Below are 21,525 nucleotides of genomic sequence, written 5' to 3'. Positions count from 1 at the left end.
TGAATCAGGCAATACAGCAAATGATAATTTTCTCAAAGACACATAGATAAAAACTGGGCCTTCTTTCTGCTCTCCACTCAACCTGAGAGCAAAGTTTCATTTTGTTTTATACAACAACAAAATGAACAGGTTTGAGGTATTCCTCTGGAGCACATTTCTTTTACCAGACAGAACTGAACAATGGGGACTTCTTTTAAAAAACCAGCCAACCTCCCTTCTCCAGGCTCCTGTGCAGCACTGCCACCTTGGCGTTGAGCCTTCCCGAGCCCTTTCCACTGCTCACCAGCACTAACACGGGACGGTACATGCTTCCCACCACTCCCTCTCCCCATGTCCACGACAGACATTGCTAATCAATAGCTGCACTTCTTGCTGAGCCCAGATGAGACCCCAGAACCCCCACAGCCGCTCTCGCCTTCACTGGCAGCAGGATGAAGCCTACCAGTTCTCCCGGCGGAGCATGCATTACATCAGGGGAGCTGGCAGGGGAAAGGCCCAGGTTCTCGGTTCGAAGGCCCCCTAACCCAGGACAGGCTCAGATTCCAAGCCAGTATCTCCCATGTTTGACTTTCTCAACTCTGACCATTCACTTCTTGTGATAAAAAAAGAAACATAATCAATGTCAATAGATGGACACTGGAGAAATTTACTATCCTTTTTCACAGAAGGCATATCCTTCATATTTCTCTAATAAATTTTTTAAAGGCGGAGACTGAGCCTTAGGGCAGACACTGAGATTTAAAGCCTTCATAGAAAGCCAATAAAGGCGTCCCAAGGGGCTGGACGGAGTGATGTGCGCTGGGTTTCTAGGACCCTTGGTCCAGCCTTCCCTTACCACTGTGCAGCATGGTTCTGTCGCACATGCAGGACACTGTCACAGCAATCACTGCTCAGCAGCCCAACAGGGAAACATAAACAAAGGGACACATGCTGGGCAGGCAGGGCTAGAAAAATACACCAGGAGGAGCTGAGGTCAGATGAAGGCCAGTGGCAACAAGTTCCAACATGCTTGCTGCAGCGGGAAGCTGGGACAGGAAAGAACCCACAGATCTGGCCTACCCTCCACATCCCGAGGCACCCATGGGCAAGGCAGGGGCTAAGAAGGAAGCAGAGGCCTTCCTCTGAGCATTCATGACAGACCAGGCTGCACTGACTGCTTGAGGAGCATGTAATCTTCCACACCATCCTCCGAGGAAGCAGAACCAGCATGATGTATCTGCCCACCTGGGGAATGGCGAGGCCGTTAACCATGCCTTCTGCTCCCTCCTGGCCACAACATGCCCAGTGAAGAGCCTCCCTCAATGCTATAGAAGGCGTCAGGAGAAAGGGGTCTCTTCTCTGTGATCCTGGCATGAGGCTTGGTGCCAGCAAAGGCCATCTTTGCAGCTGTGTGCAGAGGCCCCACCCAAGAAGGAGACAATACCTAGAGGGCCAGAGCCAAGGGCAGGGGGCGGGAGGAGAGCAAGACCTCACAGAGCACCTGGGTCCAGCGACGCCTGAAGAGAGATCAGTTAGTTACAGCAACACAAATTTCCCCTGCTGACCTAAGCTAAACTGGTTTGGGTTTCTACTGCCAAAAGCATATTAATATTAGTTAAGACTATTATGTCAGGACACAGGTGCATAGCATCCTTACATAAAGTTTGGAAGGGGCCATGCCACCCACCTCCTCTTATATTTTTAAACAGACAAAGACCCAGAGGCTCAGACGGGAAAAGGGAATAGCTCTGGTCACACAACTGATAACAGGTTCTTGCTAACGCACCAGTGTGACAAAGAATGACAGTAAGGCTGGTCCCAACATGAGAGACAGGAAGGAAAGGCCTTGAGCAGGGCTCTGTCACACAATCCAGGGGGGTGTTCACATCCGTGATGAGTCACAACAAACTGCAAGTCTCTCTGGGAAGGTGGCAGGTTGACTGTTGAGGGAGCACAGAGAAAACACCACTTGCTCCAATCCCCTAACATCCCAACTAGGAAGCCCCGTTAGTCAGGACTCGGGATACAAAAGAGAGGAGACCAGTGATGAACTGGTTCAAGTTACAAAAGGAACTTATTGGCTCACATAACTGCCAAGTCCAGAAAAAATAGCTTCAGGAACGACTGGATCCAGGAGCTCAAATGAGATCAGGACCTGTGGGTTTCTCTCTCCATCTATCCCTCTATTTCTCCACTGTGTTGTCACCATGGGGAGGTCAGCATCTTCCCACACAGTAGCAGACAGCTGCCAACAGCTCCTGGCTTACACCATATCCCCTCACGAATGCTGTAATCGGCTCATCAGATCAGCCTGGCCACAGGCCCTTCTTTAACTCGATCATGATGGCCAAGGGATGGGACAAGCTGACCGTCCGGGCCTGGATCATCTGGCCTGCTCTGGAACCCAGGGCAGGCAGTGGTAGAGTCAGTTGCACCAAACTACATGTGCAGAATGGGGATGAGGAAGAACCGGCCAGGAGAGATTGGGGTAGTGTCTGTCCCAAGGCAAAACAGAAGCATGGTGGATGTGGTAGGTAACCTCCAAGATGGCACCCAATGACCCCCACCCACCCCCAACTCTTGGCATGCACACTCATGTGTAGACTCTCCCACATGAACAGGGTTGATCTGTGTGACAATGGAATGCAGCAGAAGTAATCGTGTCTCATTTCCAAGACCAGGTTATAAAAGAAACAGTGGCTACCATGTCAGGTGTATTTTCTAGCTCGAGTTACCCAAGAAGCCAGCTGCTGTGTTGTGAGCAGCCACGTGGAGAAAGCCTACAAGGCGGGGACCTGAGCTCCTGGCAACAGCCACACGAGTGAGCTTAAAAGTGGCCCCTCCAGCCCTAACTGGCGTTGCTCCGTTGTTAAGAGTGTCTGCCTAGCACCAGAGTGTCACGGGTTCGATTCCGAGGCAACCAATAGATCCAGTCTTTCCTGAAGCTTTTTCCTCTGGGCTTTTCAGTTATGTGAGCCAATAAATTCCTTTTGTAACTTGAGCCAGTTTGTTATTGGTCTCCTCTCATTTGTTTAGATGTCTCCCTCATATCGATGCTTCTCTCTCCTCTCACTCTCTCCCTTTCCTCCCTCTGTTCCACTCTCTGAAAATCAATGAAAAAAATATCCTCACTCCTCGGGTGAAGATTAAAAAGAATAAAAATTTAAAAGTGGCCCATCCAGCCCCAGCCAAGTTTGCACGTGACTACAGCTCTAGCCAACAGCTTGACTGCAACCTTGTGAGGAACTTAAGCCAGGACCACCCAGCTGAGCCATCCCAGATTCCCAACTCACAGAAATCCTGGAGGATCATAAATGTTTGCTGTTTTAAGGTGCATGTTTAGAGCTATTTTGTTACCCAGCAAGAGATAACTGATACAATGAACAGAAAGAAAAAATGTCTCCACAGTAATGCACAACCCCATTCACTTGCTTCTCTCAAAGGCACCTCTCATGTCAATGTGTGCCTTCTCTCTGTGATCACCTGACTCATAGCCTGAGCTCTCTTCATTCAGTGGGAAACATGGCCATCGATTACTCAGGAAGCAAGGCTTACCCACCCTGAGCTGCCACCGATTGTAACGCCGCTGCCTCAGAAACCAGCAGTTGCTTGGGCCACACAAGCACTGGCTGGTTATATGGCCCCAATCATGGTTGAGCCATGAGAGCATGAAAGGAAAGGCATTAATTCTCAGCGAAAAGAGATGTGTAATAAAATGATGAATTTGTTCAGGGATGTTTCAGTTTTACAATTAGCATATACTCAGAACCAGTAAAACACTCATACACACAAACACACTCTTAGACTATAAGTCATTTCACTTTTTTATGTCTGAAATAGCCTAGTACTTAATTCTTTCTGCACCGCTGCTGTTAAAATATAACTTTTGATGTGGCAGGGTTTCTTAGTAATATAATTACCATACTGAAGAAAAATGATAATGATAGTTAACATTTATTGAGCATTTATGAAGCACATTTATTGAACTGACATATGGTCTCTCGTTTTACTGTGCAACAACCCTAGGAAGTGGAGAGTTTTCTTATCCTCAATTTAAAACTAAGGAAATAGAGACATTAAGTAACTTGCTCAAGGTCATACAACTAAGCAGCATTAGAGCCATAATCAGACCCCCGCAGTCCAATGCCAGAATCCTCGCCACCAACCACTAGGCTAAACCACTGGCATTATGATACCTGCCACCTGAACACATGTGACCTGAGAACAGGGTGCCCCCGTGCTCACACAGGCCTGGCCCAGCCTCGCTGCCCCACCCGGCCCCCACCTGAGAACACTGACAGCTGCTTCTTCTGTAGCAAGAAGAAAGCTTGACGGGTGGCAAAGACGAACTGTGCCTGGGACATGTCAGCAGCTGGATTTTTCAAAACATACACATCCAGCCTCCATTTGCTTTTTTTCCTTTTTTTTCCTGAAGTATTTGCTTATTTTACAAATGTTCCTTCTACCTGCAAACTGTGAACCTTCAGGTACCTTAAACTCTTGGCTCCCCATTGTTTAAATGAGGAGACTTCAGTCATAACACTGCTTAGTTGGAAAAATGTTTCTACTCCATTGCTGGGGAAAATTTTCCTAAGAATTATCACAGGCTAAAATACACTTCCTGTACAATACGCTTGCAACAGCTCGCTGGTGTTCAGAACCTTATGTACTTCCACGCAAGGTCCTCCCATGTGGGTAGCTTAGCCTCGCCAAGTTATACATGGGGAAGTGCACACTTGTGAAGGTTCAGCAGTTCACCCAGAAACTTGCCATCTTCACACAATGGAGCTGACTCCGAACAAAATCCAAAGTGGCAGGGAATACAAGTCTGTCTTTCTCTGACGAATCAGAACCGCTCTCTACAGACCGCAGCCTGTACTGTGAGCAAACACCATTCCACCACAGAATCCTGCAGGGCCAGATGAAATGGTGGCCCCGCTGACAAAATGCCAAATTAGGCATTTGCCGTAGTCATTTAACTGTCTCTGATGCTCTTGAGGTGTCATTTTAAAATGTAGAGAAAGGAGAGAAGTTCAAATTAAAGTTAAATATGGGACCAGAGTGCCAACTTTCGATTCCACATACATAACAATTACATTAGTGCCACTCGCCCTGACAGCACAGGGACGATAAATGCTGCTGCTGCAAGTTTACTTAACTCCCGACTCGCTCGCATGTCCACAAGACATACTTATCTCCTGGTCTTATTTTAAAGTAGTTTTACATTTGCAACCAATAAACTGTTTATCTTACCTAAAATGGGGGGGAAACTGGAACCACTCAAATGTCTAGCAAATGCTTATTTAATATGACATTAATTCAGTGAAATGCTACATCAGAAACAGTTAACCTGAAGCTTCAGTGGGGGAGAAAGGCAAACTAAGCAATGACAGGCTATAGATGTTAAATACATCCATAAAAATATCTTTCCATGTGAACAAATTCCGTAGAGGTGCATGTTTTTATGGGAGCTGGGATTTGGGGAGGTTCCCCGTATGGTTTTCTTAATAAGATATAAATAAAGTCATAGAAAAACAAAATGGCTCTTAAATAAAAATAGGCTCAGCCATACTCTTAATTAGGGAAATGCAAATGAAAAATAGTCCGCCAGCGCCATGTTTCACCTGCAGAGCTATCAAAGGCCCAGAGGCTAGAGCCGATCCCTGTGGGCTGCTCAGTCACGCCCTCTCCCTGCTGCTATGGAACGTAAGCTGGCTGAGCCTCCATGGAGGGCAAGTTGAGGATCTCTCCCCTGAGAAGAGCACAGAACTCTGACCATGCTATTCTACTTCCATAAATTTTCCAACAAATATAGTCACGTAGGAGCAAAATAACAAACACAAAGGCTACTCGCAGCGGCATTAGAAGTAGCAAAAGATGAAACCAAAAAAAAAAAAAAGACTGGAAACCACATTAAAGCTGGCTGTTGGCACACCGGTCAAATGAATGCTGGTGCAGTCAGACAATGACATATGAGTTACTAAAGATGGCAGCCTGTGCACAACACAGAACCGTCTCCATGATGTAGAGTGAGTGTGTGTTAGACACGCCACCACCGTGCATTAAGGGAGGAAAGGAGGAAGGGAGGCGGGAGGGAAATGAAAAGCAGGTACACACATCCAGAGATGTGTGCATGCATGGACAGCTCTGAAAACAGTAACATCACCCATCCCCTGGGCAAACGTGGTCACTGGAGATTGCACACTTTAACCAGTTATACGCTTTGTATTCTGAATCACGTGTGTACATATTATTCAACATGTATTCGATAAAATATTAAAATTTTAAATGCATACATTTTATTGCTACTGGTCACAACACTTTTTAATTAAACTGTGTTGGTAAAGGTGTGCTTGGGCTTCAATAAGACTCCCAGGCCCACCCCCGGTGTCTCTGCCCTCCTACCTTGCCAAGGCCTGGATCTTCATGACGTGCCGCTCCTCCTGCTCAGCCACCTTCTTCTTCAAGGTGTCGACCTCTTGCCGGAGGACAGCCGAGTGCTCCATCTCACCGTCCAGCAGGCTCCGCAGTGATCTGGAAGAGGAGGGCCCATCCGTTCAGATGCTGTGAGCCCAGAGCCCATCGAGCCCAGGACACAGACATTTGGTCAAGACCTAATCAGTCATTTTCCACAAGGCTACGCATAAGCCATAATTCTAGTCTATCTCATTACAAATTCCTTTAAGGAGATACCAAACTCGGCTCAAAAGCCTCAATCATTAGGATGACCCCAGGGGAACCATCTGTGGTCTAGGCTCTGTGTCCCTATAGCCTGTGGGCAGCTGAAATCAAGAGAAACGGTGAGTTGAGCGAATCTCAGGCAAGCCCCTTCAGACATCCCAGCCAAAGGTACAGCACATTCAACGGAGGCCACTATGTCCCAGCCACCTGAAGAAGAGTTAACAAAGGAAAGGATGCCAGTTCAAACCAAAATAATCTGAGCCATCAAAATAGAACACAGGCTCAGATTACCTGACAGATGTCCATCCTCATTTCCACTCCTACTCACAAAACACACTTTAACCCTGACCCCTGCAGCCTCCAGGTTAAACAAGCATATAGAGAGTTTATAGAGCTATAGAGTTTGCACGTGTCATATTTTATTTATGTCTGGAGTTTGTTAATCCTCCAAAACACGTGCACTTGTGAATCTGCCATCCTTGGTCTTAGACAGCGGCTCATCCAGAAATGACTGTAAGTTAGCACCTCGGAGTGAGCCAAGCCTGGGTCTGCTGACCATCTACTTCACTGACCTCAAATGGCTATTTCTAGGAAGTATTTACTGACTCTGATGCATCTCGCTCCCAAATCTAGACGACAATTGCCCTGGGACATCGAAATATAAGCAAAAGTGTCTGACCTCCCGCCCCCACTGTTCACCACACTCTCCAAGACCGGTGAGAAAATTCCCCTCTTGGGCCTGGGACTCTGACACAAATCATGGGAGGAAAAGGAGAAGAAATTAACACACAGTGATTACTGTTTCTCACAAGGTAAGACAAAAACCTATGGCTTCTTCCATAACAGCTCCAGCTGGAGCAAGGAGAAATCCTGCAATGTCTACAGCCCCTTTGTTGAAAGTTTTCTTGGGGAAATCGTGCTGTCTAAAGATCCTGTTTTTAAAAATTCTCTTTTGTTTTAGAAATCATGCTTGTTTGCTTTTGTATGCTTTCATAAAGGATGAGGGAGAAGCTTGTCAAGCAGGGCCCAAAATAAGATTTAAAAAGGAGAATCATGATGACATGTCACCACGGAGTCTTAATTCCTGCTCTGAGTAAAGAATAAGAGAATGATATGAGCACACGCTCACACGCGCGCGTGCACACATACAGGTACCCGACCCACACCAACCCCCAGGGAGGCAGGCAAATCCTTCTCCTGACCACCTTGCAGCCTAGACAAGATGCTGGCAGTCAAGAGGCTCCCATCGGGCAGCCAGGTGGTAGCGACACAGACAACACCTGCTTTTCAACAGGGAACAAAAGACAGCCCTTTGCCCTCTCAATGTCTGCACCTGAGCTTTTGGGAAAGTCTGTGGGGCGTGGCTACAGTGTTCTGGCCAAGTTCAAGCCTCGGACTAATGAAAGGACAGGGTCCTCTCATTGCCACGTGCAAAGTCCCAGCTGGAAGGGCAGGGCCCTCCCAGCACAATTATAGCCAACAGCTATGGTTGTAAGCTTGAACCTATGGTCCAAACAGGTGGCCCCATGTGCCTTGTGCTAGAGTTCAGGTGCATGTAGTTGAGTAGGGTTGGAACTCATGAGAATGCTGTAAACAACGTGATCACGCCCCTACTTTGCCTCGTGGCATCTGCTATAAAATAAAGACACGGCTTGTGGGCGCTGGCGCTGTCTCCTCATCAGGGAGCAGTGTCCCACCGAGACCCAGCTTTCATTCTCTTGTCTGTCTTTTCTCAATCCTTTCACCCCCCCCCCCCCCCACTCAGGATCACCTTTGGCCGTAACAAAAGTCAAAAGAATTCAAGTACCATCTTGCCAAAGTACCCATTAGTGGAAAAAACTTTAAGCCAAGTATCCCAAGTGCCTGGAACATGGCAGATAGGCCCTCAATTAAAGGTTACTCAAAAGACTGCTTCACTGGGTCTGAGGGTGACCGTTAAAGGGTACATGGGGTTCTTTTTACATGATGAAAATGTTCTAAAATTTAAGTGGTGATTCATATAGCTGTGAACATACTAAAACCATTGAGCTGTACGCTTTATGTGGGTGAATTGTATGATACATGAATTCTATCTCAATAAGGCTGTTTTTTAGTTTTAAAAAGATTGCTTTACCAAATCTTAAGCTTATTCTAAGGTGGTCCATGAATGTATGGTTTTCATTCCTTGCTCACTCAGACTACAATATATATATATTAAAGTGGTAATTCACAGACCAAAAAAGAAATACAAAATCATTGGTCACAATTTTGCCAATAAAGGAGAATTTTTTCGTCTGTGATATTCTCTGTCCTGGAGGTAGAATGTCAAAGGACGAGGCCCTGCCTCGAGCCTGGAGGTCAGGATACCTGTTCTCTTCCTCCAGCTCATCCTTCCGGTTCATCATGGCCACGATGGCTTGTCGCAGTTCACCTAGGAAGAAAGCACAACCACTTTAGTCCGGTGATCTCTCCTATTCACTGTCCTCTCACGTACCACCAATCTGGGTTATGGGCTATTTATAGCGACTTGTCTACACAAGTTCCCTTTCCCTTTCAAAAATAATTCCTATACAACTCAAGTTATCCAATGGGCTCAGCTGCTCACTCTCATTAGCCACACAAAACAGAAGGACAGGATGGAATATGTGTGGAGTTGTCTCTCTGGTGAACCCTCAGCCGCCTGGAAAAAGCAGGCTTGTGGTTTCTAAGTGCTTCAAGGTCCCTGCTGCTGGACCACATCTGTTCTGAACAATGACATATTCACAGTTACAGCTGCCCATCAACAGCGGATCAGACAGCAGACCGAGTGACACTTGGGTCCACACTGACATGGAAATCCTCAAGTTTACTAAGATACCTGGTTTTCTATAGTCAGCATAAGGCGACCCTTGGCTGGGAGGGCGGGGAAGGAGTCCCAATACACAGTCCATAATCACTTACAGGAGCTCCTCTCCTGGATAGCTTCTACATAGGAAGTATTCACCCATAGGAAACCATGTCTTTATATTAAATAACCACCCAAGTTTCCTACCTACATCAAACAACTGTTGTCACTGCCCATCCACACATTCAAGACATCATTCACTGTGCCACTCGGATCTCAAGTCCAGGAGCTTCTCATTTCTCCTGGAGTTATTTGGGGTCCCCCTCCCAAGAAGCCCTATAAACTGTTTCCCTCTTGGGATTGGCTACTAGGAAGCTCACAGAGAAAATTACGCATCTAGTGAGTGTACTTAGCCATGTGCCAACCAGGATGTGCCCTAACCCCGCTCTGATCTTCTCTAGCCTGTATGTCCACCTGTGTCTATTTGCCTACCACTGGCCTCAATTTCTTTATCTATTTTAATATGCTGCTTCAAATCCTCTTTAGAAAAAAGGTATGGATTGTTGGTTACTGCCTTTTAGCTAAAATTTGAATCCTTATACAAGTACTAGTATAGCTCTGTTCAAAGCCCCTACTGGCACTATCTCATTTAATGCTTTATATACACCTAAGAAATGCATGGCACTGAATCACAGAAGCCACAGAAATAGCAATGACCAACACTGACCCAATCCACACCATCATGCTGGTAGAACCCTTCCCTTCCACACTGGGCATTTCCAGCCTCCAGGACCACGGCCCTGTATTTACTTCAACATCAACATGACTGAGGACACAAATAAAACAATATTCTGATACTAGGAATCTTAGAAGGAGGGGGGACATCACAGGAATAAGGCAGTCAGATGACTGCCCCTTCTGCCGTCCCCACGCGGCCTTTGGACACTGGTGGCAATGGTGGGAAAGGAAATGGTCCAAGACCTGGTATTCCCCCACCCAAAAAAAACCGCACAGTTTCAATAGACTTTAACTTTATATGCATTCACTTTGCTGTAGAGCCAGGAGGTGACGTTTGGGTTGATCTCCTTATATTACATAAATATTATATTTCTCCAAGCCGGCGACACTCACTGGCAGAGGCGCTGCCTAACTTGTAATTTTCTCTCGTCCCCAGCACCGCACATCCCATTATCTGTTTAGTCTATCACTGTGATTTCCTTCCTCTTCATTACCTGCCACAGCACACACTGCAAGTGACAGCAGAGCAGGGCTGCTGCATGGCGGCCTCCCAGGCTGAAGTGCAAAGGACCACCCATCTCAAATTCCATTCCTGACTTGGCCTCAGTGAACCGAACAGCCAATCTGGTCCAGGCCACAGGATAATGTTAACTTTAACTGTAAGCAGTCGATAAGGGATAAAGAGCAGCATTTCAAATCCCTGTGGGAAAGATGGATTCCTCCATAAATGTTGCCGGGGCAAGAAACCATTTTGGGAGCAAGAAACAAGACTTAAATCTCTGCTTCTGCTATGTATCAAAATAAATTCAGACAGAATAATTTAAATATGTGAAAAGCAGCAATTAAAGCTCTAGGACTATGTGGACAAACACTGATGCCATCTTGGGGCAGCAGAGGCCTTTCTTGCCACGAAGCAAAGAACAAGTCCATTAAGGAAATAACTTCTGCACATTAAGGGCCAATCTAACAAAAGTAACATCAGGGCAGGAAACAGGTTTTCTAATCAAATCCCAGACCTCCCACGTCTCACCTCGACGACCTGGGCAAATGGCCATCTCTTTGCTTCTCAGTTCCCTCAGCTGAAAATATGGTGCTAATATTGCCGACCACGTGGGACAGGGAGGGGTCGGCAGCAGTTTCCCGGAAGACAGCCACGTTTTCAGTTGTCTGTGGCTGCTCTCATGCCACAATGCAAAGCTGAGCTGTGGTAACAAAGAGCGAGGGGCCTGCACTGCCTAAAATATTTCCCATGTGGCCCTTTACAGGAAGGGTTTACCAACCTGTCTTAGGGGAACATCCAGAAGCTCTTGCCCCCCTGAGCCCCACACACACTGCTGTCCCTCTCCAGTTCAGGGGGGTGGCTCTCTGTGGTGAGGCCCCGGGCCTGCCTGACATTTGGCCAATGGCAGGGCCACTGGGCAGGACCATTGGCTAGCTGCCAAGAGGAGACTGTAGACCAGGCTTTAATAGACAGGAAATGGCAGTCGAGCAGCTGCTGCCCCAGGCACTGGATCCCTCCACACCTCTCCCGAGATCCCTCAGCCCTCCCTCTAGTCCCTCTGGCTGCCCTGCTCAGCCTTCTTGCCTGGATCTTCCTCCTCCAGAGGCGCTGCACCTACACCCAGGGCTCACCCTGCGGACACCAGAGCTCCAGCCCATGTGCACCACAGCCCTCCACTGGCTCCGCCCCGCTGTCTCCTCCGCTCCTCCCTCTAGTCTCCCACCACATCAACCCCGCTCCCCCTCTCTTGTGCCTTTGCACAGGCTGTTCCCAGCACCTAGGAGGCTTGGCTGCCTCCCCTACTTGGAGCCTCCAAGTTTCAGGTCGGGATCACTTCTGTGACACCTTGGCCCACTGGCTGTGGCAGATATGGGAGCCAGCAGGCCTGTCCTGTCTTATTCATGCCCCTCCTCTGTCCCCAGTGACCTCTAATCCCCTCCTACCCCCTGCTGCAGCAAGTGGGACCCAGAGGGGTTAGATGAGTCAAACTAAACCAACCATATAGAGCAGCGGTTCTCAACCTGTGGGTCGCGACCCCTTTGGGGGTTGAACGACCCTTTCACAGGGGTCACCTAAGACCATCGGAAAACACATATATAATTACATATTGTTTTTGTGATTAATCACTATGCTTTAATTATGTTCAATTTGTAACAATGAAATTGGGGGTCACCACAACATGAGGAACTGTATTAAAGGGTCACGGCATTAGGAAGGTTGAGAACCATTGATATAGAGTCTTCTAGAAGTTTGGGATGGGCCAAGTCTATGCTAGAGATGGAGGAGGGTGGGGGCCGGTGCATCTTGCCCAAGAGCACAGTCCACATCACTCCACCAAAATCCACCTGCTGAAAGGCAGGCCGAGGACAGTTTGCCAGGGCTCTTCTATCACCAGATGCAGAGGCAGCGACAAATGAGGTGCAGGCACAGGGCAGAAGCCCACCAAAGACAGGAGTTGGTGAAACATCTTAGGGGAGCCCACCTGGCAGAGAAAGTGCCTGGCTGGCGTCTTAAATGTCAAACATGGGCCTGACCCTGGGGCGACAGCACCGAGGCACCCAGACTCTGAAAAGCACCCCTGTCGATTAGGTAAACTCGCCTTTGGCTGACTTGGTTTCTTTTGGCACAAATATAGCCAAAACAGCTCTCTGAGGGCGACACTCAAGACCATGTGACCACAGGACTAGCAGGCGCAACGTAAGAACAGCCATCCTGGCTTCCACCAGACTCCCCCCAGGCGCCTGGGAGCCCGTCGAAACTCTCTGCCCTCGTGAGTGAGACCCGTGTCCTCACAGCAGAATAAGCCCAGGAGAGCTCACTGGACCCCACTTTGCCCAAGCTCCCACCCACCATGTATATACCAGTTCCTCTGCAGGCCTGGCGACCAAAGCCCCACCCCCACACCTATGCGCTCCTTGAGAAGAAGACAGAGTGCACAGGAGAGGAGTCAAGGCTGGGTGAACAAGTGAACTAACAAACGAGTGAATGACTGGCACCCACTGGGAAAATGTGCCCCTCGTCGGCAGGAACTGAGCATGAGATGGGCTGGGCAGAATGTCAGCTGCGCTTAATAGTAAGTCCAAGGCCGCACCAGAGAATGCTAACCACCGGGTTCACAGCTGTAATTTCCTGTCCCGGTGACAGGGAGTCAGACTCAAATGGAGCTTGTTTCCAGTCTGTGTCTGGGAATAGATACACATGGAAGGGAGGGGGCAAAAAGCGTTACCATGACCTAAAACTGGACAAGACTGCCACACCATCCCCCTCCTCCTCGGCACCCACCATGTGAATCAACCGTGAATCCCTGATTTCAAACGGGTCGGCAGACCAGGGACCAACCCCCAGCCCCCAGGGACCCAAACACAACACAGGCACTTGCGACAGATAACCTTCACCCATTCACGCAATGACCATGGGCGTCAGAGGCTGCTATATTAAGTACTATATTAAGTTGAGCCTTCCCACCTTTGGCCATTAAAGGCCCTGGCGGGGAGGGAGGGCAAATTATCTTTAGGTAAACTGATCTCAACTTCCTTTTCCAAATTAAATAGGAAGGAGGACTGGATGAGAATGCGTACATCTGGAAGTATGCAAGCGTATGCAAGCACTCGCTCTCTCTCTCTCTCTCTCTCTGTTATATACATAGAACTGGGTAATAATTCTTTGGCTTTATATAGCATCGCTTTCCAAAGACCTCAAAAGAGCCTTTACAAACATTCCCCTGGGGCCCATCCTCAGTTACAGTTAAAGGGAGAGCTCAGGAGGGCACATGCACGGAAATAAAAGCATTCTTCTGTGGATATATACTTAACCTAGACCGTCATTTTTCAAACTTAACAGACTGCTTTTTTCTTTCTTTTTCTATCTACCCAATCTCTTTCCTTTTATCTCCAAGAGAAAGGATAATCTATATTGAGCTCTAAGGGTAACTTTTAAAAACAATCTTGGGCCATTCTAGCTTTTTGTTGTTCCTCTCTCCTGCCTCCCCTCAACACCCTGTCCACCCAGGATTTCGACTTTGCAATGTGTTAGGATGCTGGGTGGCCAGAGCTCCAGGCTTCGGTTGTTTTCTATATGCCCCGCCAGGCAGAGGCACTTTGAATACACAGTCTCATTTAATTCTCACAAGATTCCTTGAGAAACAAGAATCACTGTGCTCATATGAACAGGGAAACAGAGGCCCAGAGGCAGGGAGTGACTCCCCCCCCCACCCCCACCCCCGGTCCCACACACACAGCCAGGAGGCGGCAGGGGCAAGGACCCACCTGGTCAGGCTCCCTCAAAAGCCTGTCCCAACCTTCGCAGCACCAGGCCTAGCTGCCCCTCCAAAGGAGACCACACCAGCTGCCAGCATGGCCTCCGCACTCTCCCAACCCTTCTCCGTCCTCTTGGGAAACCAGCAATCTGATTCAATCTGCCCCCCTGGCCCACCCCTCAGCTTTAAAACTACTGTTTCAACATGACCTGGAAAGGAGAAGAAAGGGTCTGAAAAACCCACGGGAAGGAACAGACTGAGAACTCTAAGAAAACCACAAGGGACAGAAGAAAACAACCTTGTAAAGTTCTAGATTTTTATCAACTTTTCCATATGTGTAATTTGGGTTCTCTTGTCTCACACACACACACGCCCGCACACACATACACAAACAGTGTTTATAGTGACTTGCAGTACAAACCTTAAGGCAGGTGTCCCAAAAGCAAATTCAAACAGGGCCCCAGAAGTAATGACAGTGATGCACTGCAGTCCTCGGAGGGATGTGGGGCAGTGGGAAGAGGGGGGATGTGCCCTGCTGAGGCAGCAGCCCCTGCCTCCGTCCACTGTCCCACACAGGGATGCAACTAGGCTGCCCCCACCTCTCACTTGCCAAGACAAGCCAGAATCCATGTTTTCAGACAAACCAATTTTTTTTTAAATATATTTTTTATTGATTTTTTACAGAGAGGAAGGGAGAGAGACAGAGAGTCAGAAACATCGATGAGAGAGAAACATCGATCAGCCGCCTCCTGCACATCCCCCACTGGGGATGTGCCCGCAACCCAGGTACATGCCCTTGACCGGAATCGAACCCGGGACCTTTAAGTCCGCAGGCCGACGCTCTATCCACTGAGCCAAACCGGTTTCGGCCAATTTTAAGAGATATTAACTAAAGTTCTTACCAGGCAGGCACAACAGATCATGGTGCTGGGCCACCACTTCGAGACCCCAGTGCCCTAAAGTCTGAGTTCCTGACCACCCATCAGCTTGAAAATGTCAAGATAGTAGCACACACATGCACAGCCATTTTTAAAATCAGCTTCCTTCCCCACATCAGAGAATGTCAAAAGCACAGAGTTGGAAAGGGCCTGAAGGGCTGTAATGGAAGCGGAGACCTCCAGGAGAGGGGAGAAGGGGGAGCTAGACACCCCAGAGCAGCTGCCCAGGAACCTCAAAGTGATTCACTCGGGGACTAAAAGGGTCCAAGCACCCCTGCCCTGTCCCCCTCAGAAAGGCCTAGAAAAGACCTAGATGTTATGTCTAAGAGTCTCCATATTTATTCTCTAAAGTTATTTAAATGAAAGGCATCAACACATCATTTAGCTTAAAGAGATATCTCCAGAAGAATAAAAATAGACACAGTTTCAGAGGCTGCTTCAGGGGAGAAAGCACTGACTTCTCTGACCAGTAAAAAAAGGGAGAGGGGTGGGCACCACTGCCTGGGGTTTCACTGCCCGGTGCTAGACTACAAAGAGTGACCTACGCTGAAGGAGGCAACTTTCCTGGCTTACGGCCCTGGGCAAAAACAAAGACTCTCTTCCCAATCTCCGTCCCCAGGGCCTGGACCTGGCACAGCCTGGACAGAGTAAGGCAGCACCACATGAGAGAGCGATGGCCCAGACACCAGTAGGGCCATGGCTCTCCAGCCAGGCGGGCTGCACATTAAAACCACAAGCTAACTAATGTCCAGGTGGGATCGGGCACCAGTGTTTTTGTGTAAAGCTGCTCAGCTGATTCAAGCAAGGTTGGGAAGCACAGTGGCAGGTGACCCTGAGATGAAGATGGCTCAGCACAGCAGCAGCAAGCACTCAAAATCTCCTACTGTGGGCCAGGCCCTGCCTCAAAGCCTAATAACAGCATCTCTCATATGCTGTTATCAATCCTCCCATAACCCCAAGGTACATGCTGTCACTATTCCTGTTTTACAGATAACCAAATTACAGCTCAGAGAGGTTAAATATCTGCTCAGGGTCACACAGCAGGAAGCAAGGACAAAGGCTACGTTCTGAGATCACTCAGAAGAGGAGGCCTCTGTCCTTGGTCCTGATCTACCAGAATGGCTTCTCTGGGGAAGTCTGCAGGTGTTTTCCCCATGGGAGAAAGATGACTGATTCGTGTACCCCAACATTCAGACAAGCTTTATCAGCTGCTCCAGTCTGCTCACAGATGTGTTCATGAGGAGTAGAGAATCCATGTCACAGCTAGAGCATTAGAGGGGACACAGTGCCCCCAGAGGAGATTTGGGGTTTCAGTGTGACTGGGGAACACGCCAAAAGGGAAAAGCAGATGGGAGAGAAAAGAGAGAGGGCCTTGGGCTCTAGCTGCCCTGCTACACGCAACAATTTTTCACACACTGCCAACCTTGAAAGATAGGTCTGGGCTTGGCTGTATTAAAGAAACCAATGAGTTCCTTACTTCATAGAAGTGGTGGTGTCCCCCTCCCCCTTTGCAAGTGGAAAAACTGAGAAGTTTAAATGACTTTCCTAATAACAGCTGCCAGCAGGCATATGCCATGTCCAGACACTGGGTGAAGATCTGTGCATAAATTGTCTCATTAAGCCCTCCATGAAGGAGGTGCTGGAATCAAACCCATTTTATAGATAAGGAAGCAGACACCACAACACAGGCCATTTAGCACTGAAACCCACAACCATAATACCCATATGATACTGTCTCCCTGACCCCATGGTGAGATCTGAGAAAGAGGCTGCCAGAGTTTCATGCCTGTTCTGCACATTACCCCAAAAATCACATGCTCAAGAGACAAAGCCTAAGCAGGTTCCAGGCAGAGTCAGCTTGGCCGCAGGTCAAGGACATGCTTTCACCCAGCTCTCCTTGTCACACCTCTACTAACTGACCCCTCAGGAGGGAGACCCAGAGACCACTGATCCTGGGGACCCAGTTCTGCCTAAATGCTACGGTGCCCCTGGATGCTGGAGGTCTGAGAGCGATAACACTCCCTTATTTCACTTAAGTGGGTTCCTGTCACCTGCAACCAAATGAGGCATCTCTCCTATGCTGCAACTTGGGACCCACGCTGAGCTGGCACTGGAGTCAACGTGCCCAGCAAGGTGGGACTTACACAGGATGAGAAAATAACATTATACACAAAGATGTGTGATGTGAGGGCAAGTAACCAATAAGGACTCCAGGTCCTTGGCTGGCTCAGCTGCTAACTGGCAAGGTGCTTTAAGCATTTCACACCCACTTTGGGTCTCAGATGTTTAGTCTGTAAAACAGGAGGTTAGACAAGCTGATTGTCTAGGATCCTTCTAGCTCTGAGATGCTGTGACTCATCAGGAGTAGCAAATGAGCCTTTCTAGCTTCTGGCTCCTGCAAGCAAATGTGGCATATTAGGCGTCCCGTCATCTGCACCTATCCACTGGCTGGACACCAGCAGAAACGTGACCGTGACCTGCCTAAAGCCCCAGGTCTGCCATGGCCCCGAGGGCTGTGCCACCAACATCTGCTGCGATTGGCCTCACGCACAGCAGGGTAGCGGGGTTAACAGAGGGCAAGGGAGATTAATTGCATGTGAAATACCCATAAATAATTAGGACATCAGCTGCACAGCTGCCTTCCACCCTCAGGCTGTGATATCATATGTATGGGCAATTCTCAAACAGACAGATCCACACACATAATCTGCAATTAATTGGAAGCACACAGCCACTGGGAGAACACAGGCAGATCTCACACCAGGCTGAGCGGCACCAACTCTACGCTCTCCTGCGCTACACCTCGATGCTTTGAAATCTGATACACAGAGCATGGGTTCTAGTCCCTGCTCTGCTATTTACCTCCTGTGCAGCCATGTGTGTGCTGCTTGCCCTCTCTGGTTCTCAGTTTCCCACCTCTACAACGGGCATGATGGCACCTACCATCTACCACCACCAAAATGATGGAGGTGATTCAAGGGGAGAGAGGTCATGAGGTGCTCGTAGATGAAGGATGCAATGCTAATGCCTGGCTAAGCAATCACCCCTCCAGTCACCTATTCAGTCATGACCATCAGGAAAGAGATGCAGAATGATGCTCCTGAGTCTATAGTCAAGGCACGTGAGGCCCAGAAAGGTGGAATGACAATCAAGAGACACCAGAACACACATGGCCAGGAGACAATGGAAATCGCTTGGCTCTCCTGACACTGAGCCCACCACGCTGTTCCTGAGCATCGAGTTTTCCATCCCTGCCGCTAGTGCCACAAGGACCCCCTCCAAGTTCCCTGACTGTTGAGAACAGAGACGATAACTAACCTCAGATGGAAAACAGGAGGGTTCCCTTCACCCAGCAGGAAGGAGCCGAGTCATCAAACAGCCCCCCAGCACAGGTAATGGCAATTCCTCAGCTAAGAACAGGATATTCAGGTCCAGCTGTGTGATATGTGAGAAGGGCCCCTTCCCAAGCTCCACCTCCCCCTCCCACCCTGTGGGAATATGATGACGGCATCTGTTAAAGAACTGAGACCTTGGGAGCCTGGCCAGCTCTTTGATCAAGAAACAGCTCAACAACCCTAGACAGTTTGGCTCAGTGGATGGAGCGTTGGCCTGCAGACTGAAGGGTCCCGGGTTCGATTCCAGTCAGGGGCATGTGCCTTGGTTGCGGGCATGTTCCCAGTGGGGGGTGTGCAGGAGGCAGCCTAGCAATGATTCTCTCTCAGTATTGATGTTTCCCTCTCTCTCTCCCTCTCCCTTCCTCTCTGACACCAATAAAAATATTAAATAAATAAAAAAAAGGAAACAGCTCAACAGGGGACTCTTTCCCTTCCCCTCGTGGGAGTCTGTGCTTGTTTCCTCAATAAATTTCCAGCTTTTACTACTAAAAAAGAAGAAGAAGAAGAAAGAAAGAAACAGCTAAACAGAAACTTTTCTCAATGTGAGCCCAGATTGCCTATAGCTTGGGTTTTGACCTCATACAGCTTGTCCTAGAGCAGCGGTCACCAACTGGTGGTCCGCAGACCACTGGTGGTCCGTGAGGTCCGAAAGGTTGGCAACCGCTGCTCTAGAGCATGTCCTTCCCGCATGCCTTGCTTGCTTTGTTGTCTGTACTGAGAAAGCCTGTTTCAGAAAATTTCACACACACACACACACCCCACCCCAGTGCACACATAGATCCTAATAAACCCGTCTTTAAGAGCCACTCCTTCCGGGTTATTTCTTTGGAATTGGCAAGCAATACACTGAGGTTTTCTCAGACCTCAGCTCTTAGCATTACACCAGCCATATTGGAGGAAGAGTGTGTAATTAGAAACTGGACAATCAGTGCCCTTTCACATTCATGGATTGAACACTCCTACTTTATTTACCTTTAAAACACAGATCAGACACTCTCCCACAGGAAGCCTTCCTGGCTCTGCAGGATGAAGCCAATTCTTCCCCCTTTGGCGGCCGGAGGACCTCAGCTTTAGCTTTTACAACCTTCCCGACTAACTGGAGAGTTCCGTGTGAGCAGGATTCAATCCATCACCTCTGAATTTCCCTCCGATGCCCAGCCTAACACAGTGCCTGACAGAACCTTACCAAAGGTGTGTGAACGGGACCAAGTAAGTACCTGATCACTTCAGCAGCCCAAGGGCCAACAAACACTGAGCTGCCTCTTCACCAAGAACCTTCTGCTACCACCTTTGTTCTTAGTTCAAGATGCTTCACCAGGCAGGGGGGAGAGCTGCTGCTTTCTGAGTCCAGTTCCAACTCTAAGGAGGTGCCACTGCCTTATGACTGGCACTTACTATGGACCAGCAGCAGAGGGCACCCTTCTCAGTCCCCCCACCTGGCCATCAGAGGCTCAGAACTCCGAGGGCGAGTTCTGAGACCCTCATGGGTGGTGAAGGGAAAGCTGACAAGTCGCCCCTAACTGGACTTAATCAGTACCTGAGTACAGATGGCTTCAGCAACCCAAGGGCCAAAAACACCGAGTTGCCTCCTCACCAAGAACTTTCTGTTACCACCCCTATTCTGGTGCAAGAAGCTTCAAAAGGCAGAGAGGAACAATAAACTCCATGGAGTCCCAGTTTTCAGCAAAGTCACAGAGCTTGCAACCCTTGTGAAGCTCTTCGGGCCCCTGCTGGCAGAGCCCTGGGAATGGTGACCACAGGGTGGGAGTGGCTGTGGAAGCCCCAGGAGAAAGAATGTACGCTGGACACCTGTCATGCTGGGCACGTCCCAGACCTTCACCGGGCGTCCCCTCGCATCTCTTCCAGAGGAACCGAAGCAGGAAGCGTGGACTCAGGAGAGTGAGTGGCCCCCACACTATTAAACCTGAACTCTCTCTCTTCGGTGATCTTGCTTTCCTCCAGCAGCCTCATGAAGACCTACCTCTCTGGGCTTTCCTATTGTCTAAAGCTCCTCTCTACGGCATTCCAGCATTATGGCCCTGCCAGCTGCCACCTGCACTGTTCATCCTGGGCAATCTCTGTCACACTACACTAAGCTGCCTATTGGGCGGCTATGCCAAAGCCACTCCCAACCACTCTCCTTTGCTGCCTTCCACCTTACAGGCTGGGAAGCCAGAAACTCACTTTCCAGTTTTCCTTGCAGCTCGAGGGGCCATGTGACTTGGTTCTGCTCACTGAGATGTAAAGGGAAGTCAGCTTCGTCAGTGGTTCTCAACCTTGGCTGCACATTAGAATCACCTGGGAATCTTTTTAAAATCCTGATTTCTGGGCCTCATCCTCCAGAAATTCTGTTTCTTTGTTACTAATGTTGTGGCCTCACCCCATAACAAAGAAACAGAATTTCCAGAGGATGAGGCCCAGAAATCAGGATTTTAAAAAGATTCCCAGGTGATTCTAATGTGCAGCCAAGGTTGAGAACCACTGTGCTACGTGGTCTTCTGGGAAAGCTTTTATTTTCCTGATAAAGAGAAGAGAAAGCAGGTGCTCCCCCTCTCCCTTGCTTCCTGCCTGGAGTGGATATAGTATCCGATACAGCAGCAACCATCTTGCAAACGTGAGGCAACAAGCATTAGGATGAATGCCAATAATTACAGAAGTTGGGTCAGAAAGAGCCTGAATCCTCAGTGGCACTGAGCTGCTAAACCATGCCAGCAACCAACTACCTCCAGACTCCC

The 21,525-nt window shown here is 48.7% G+C and overlaps 1 protein-coding gene across 7 annotated transcripts in view; it reads right to left on the bottom strand.

Moving 5' to 3' along the window:
* Window positions 1-21,525, bottom strand: part of SNX29 (sorting nexin 29) — a 391,693-nt gene that overhangs the window by 271,852 nt on the left and 98,316 nt on the right. For all 7 annotated transcript variants that reach the window (XM_023760220.1, XM_023760222.1, XM_014462290.2 and 4 more), the window contains 2 exons: window positions 9,007-9,070; window positions 6,385-6,513 (listed from right to left, as the gene is read on the bottom strand). In XM_023760220.1, coding sequence (XP_023615988.1) covers window positions 6,385-6,513; window positions 9,007-9,070 — 193 coding nt within the window. The remainder of the gene's footprint in view (window positions 1-6,384; window positions 6,514-9,006; window positions 9,071-21,525) is intronic.

This window comes from Myotis lucifugus, unplaced genomic scaffold, assembly GCF_000147115.1.
Source record: "Myotis lucifugus unplaced genomic scaffold, Myoluc2.0 scaffold_176, whole genome shotgun sequence".
Classification (NCBI taxonomy): domain Eukaryota; kingdom Metazoa; phylum Chordata; class Mammalia; order Chiroptera; family Vespertilionidae; genus Myotis; species Myotis lucifugus.
Note: the sequence above shows the minus strand (reverse complement) of the source record. Positions and strands in the feature narration are given on the sequence as shown.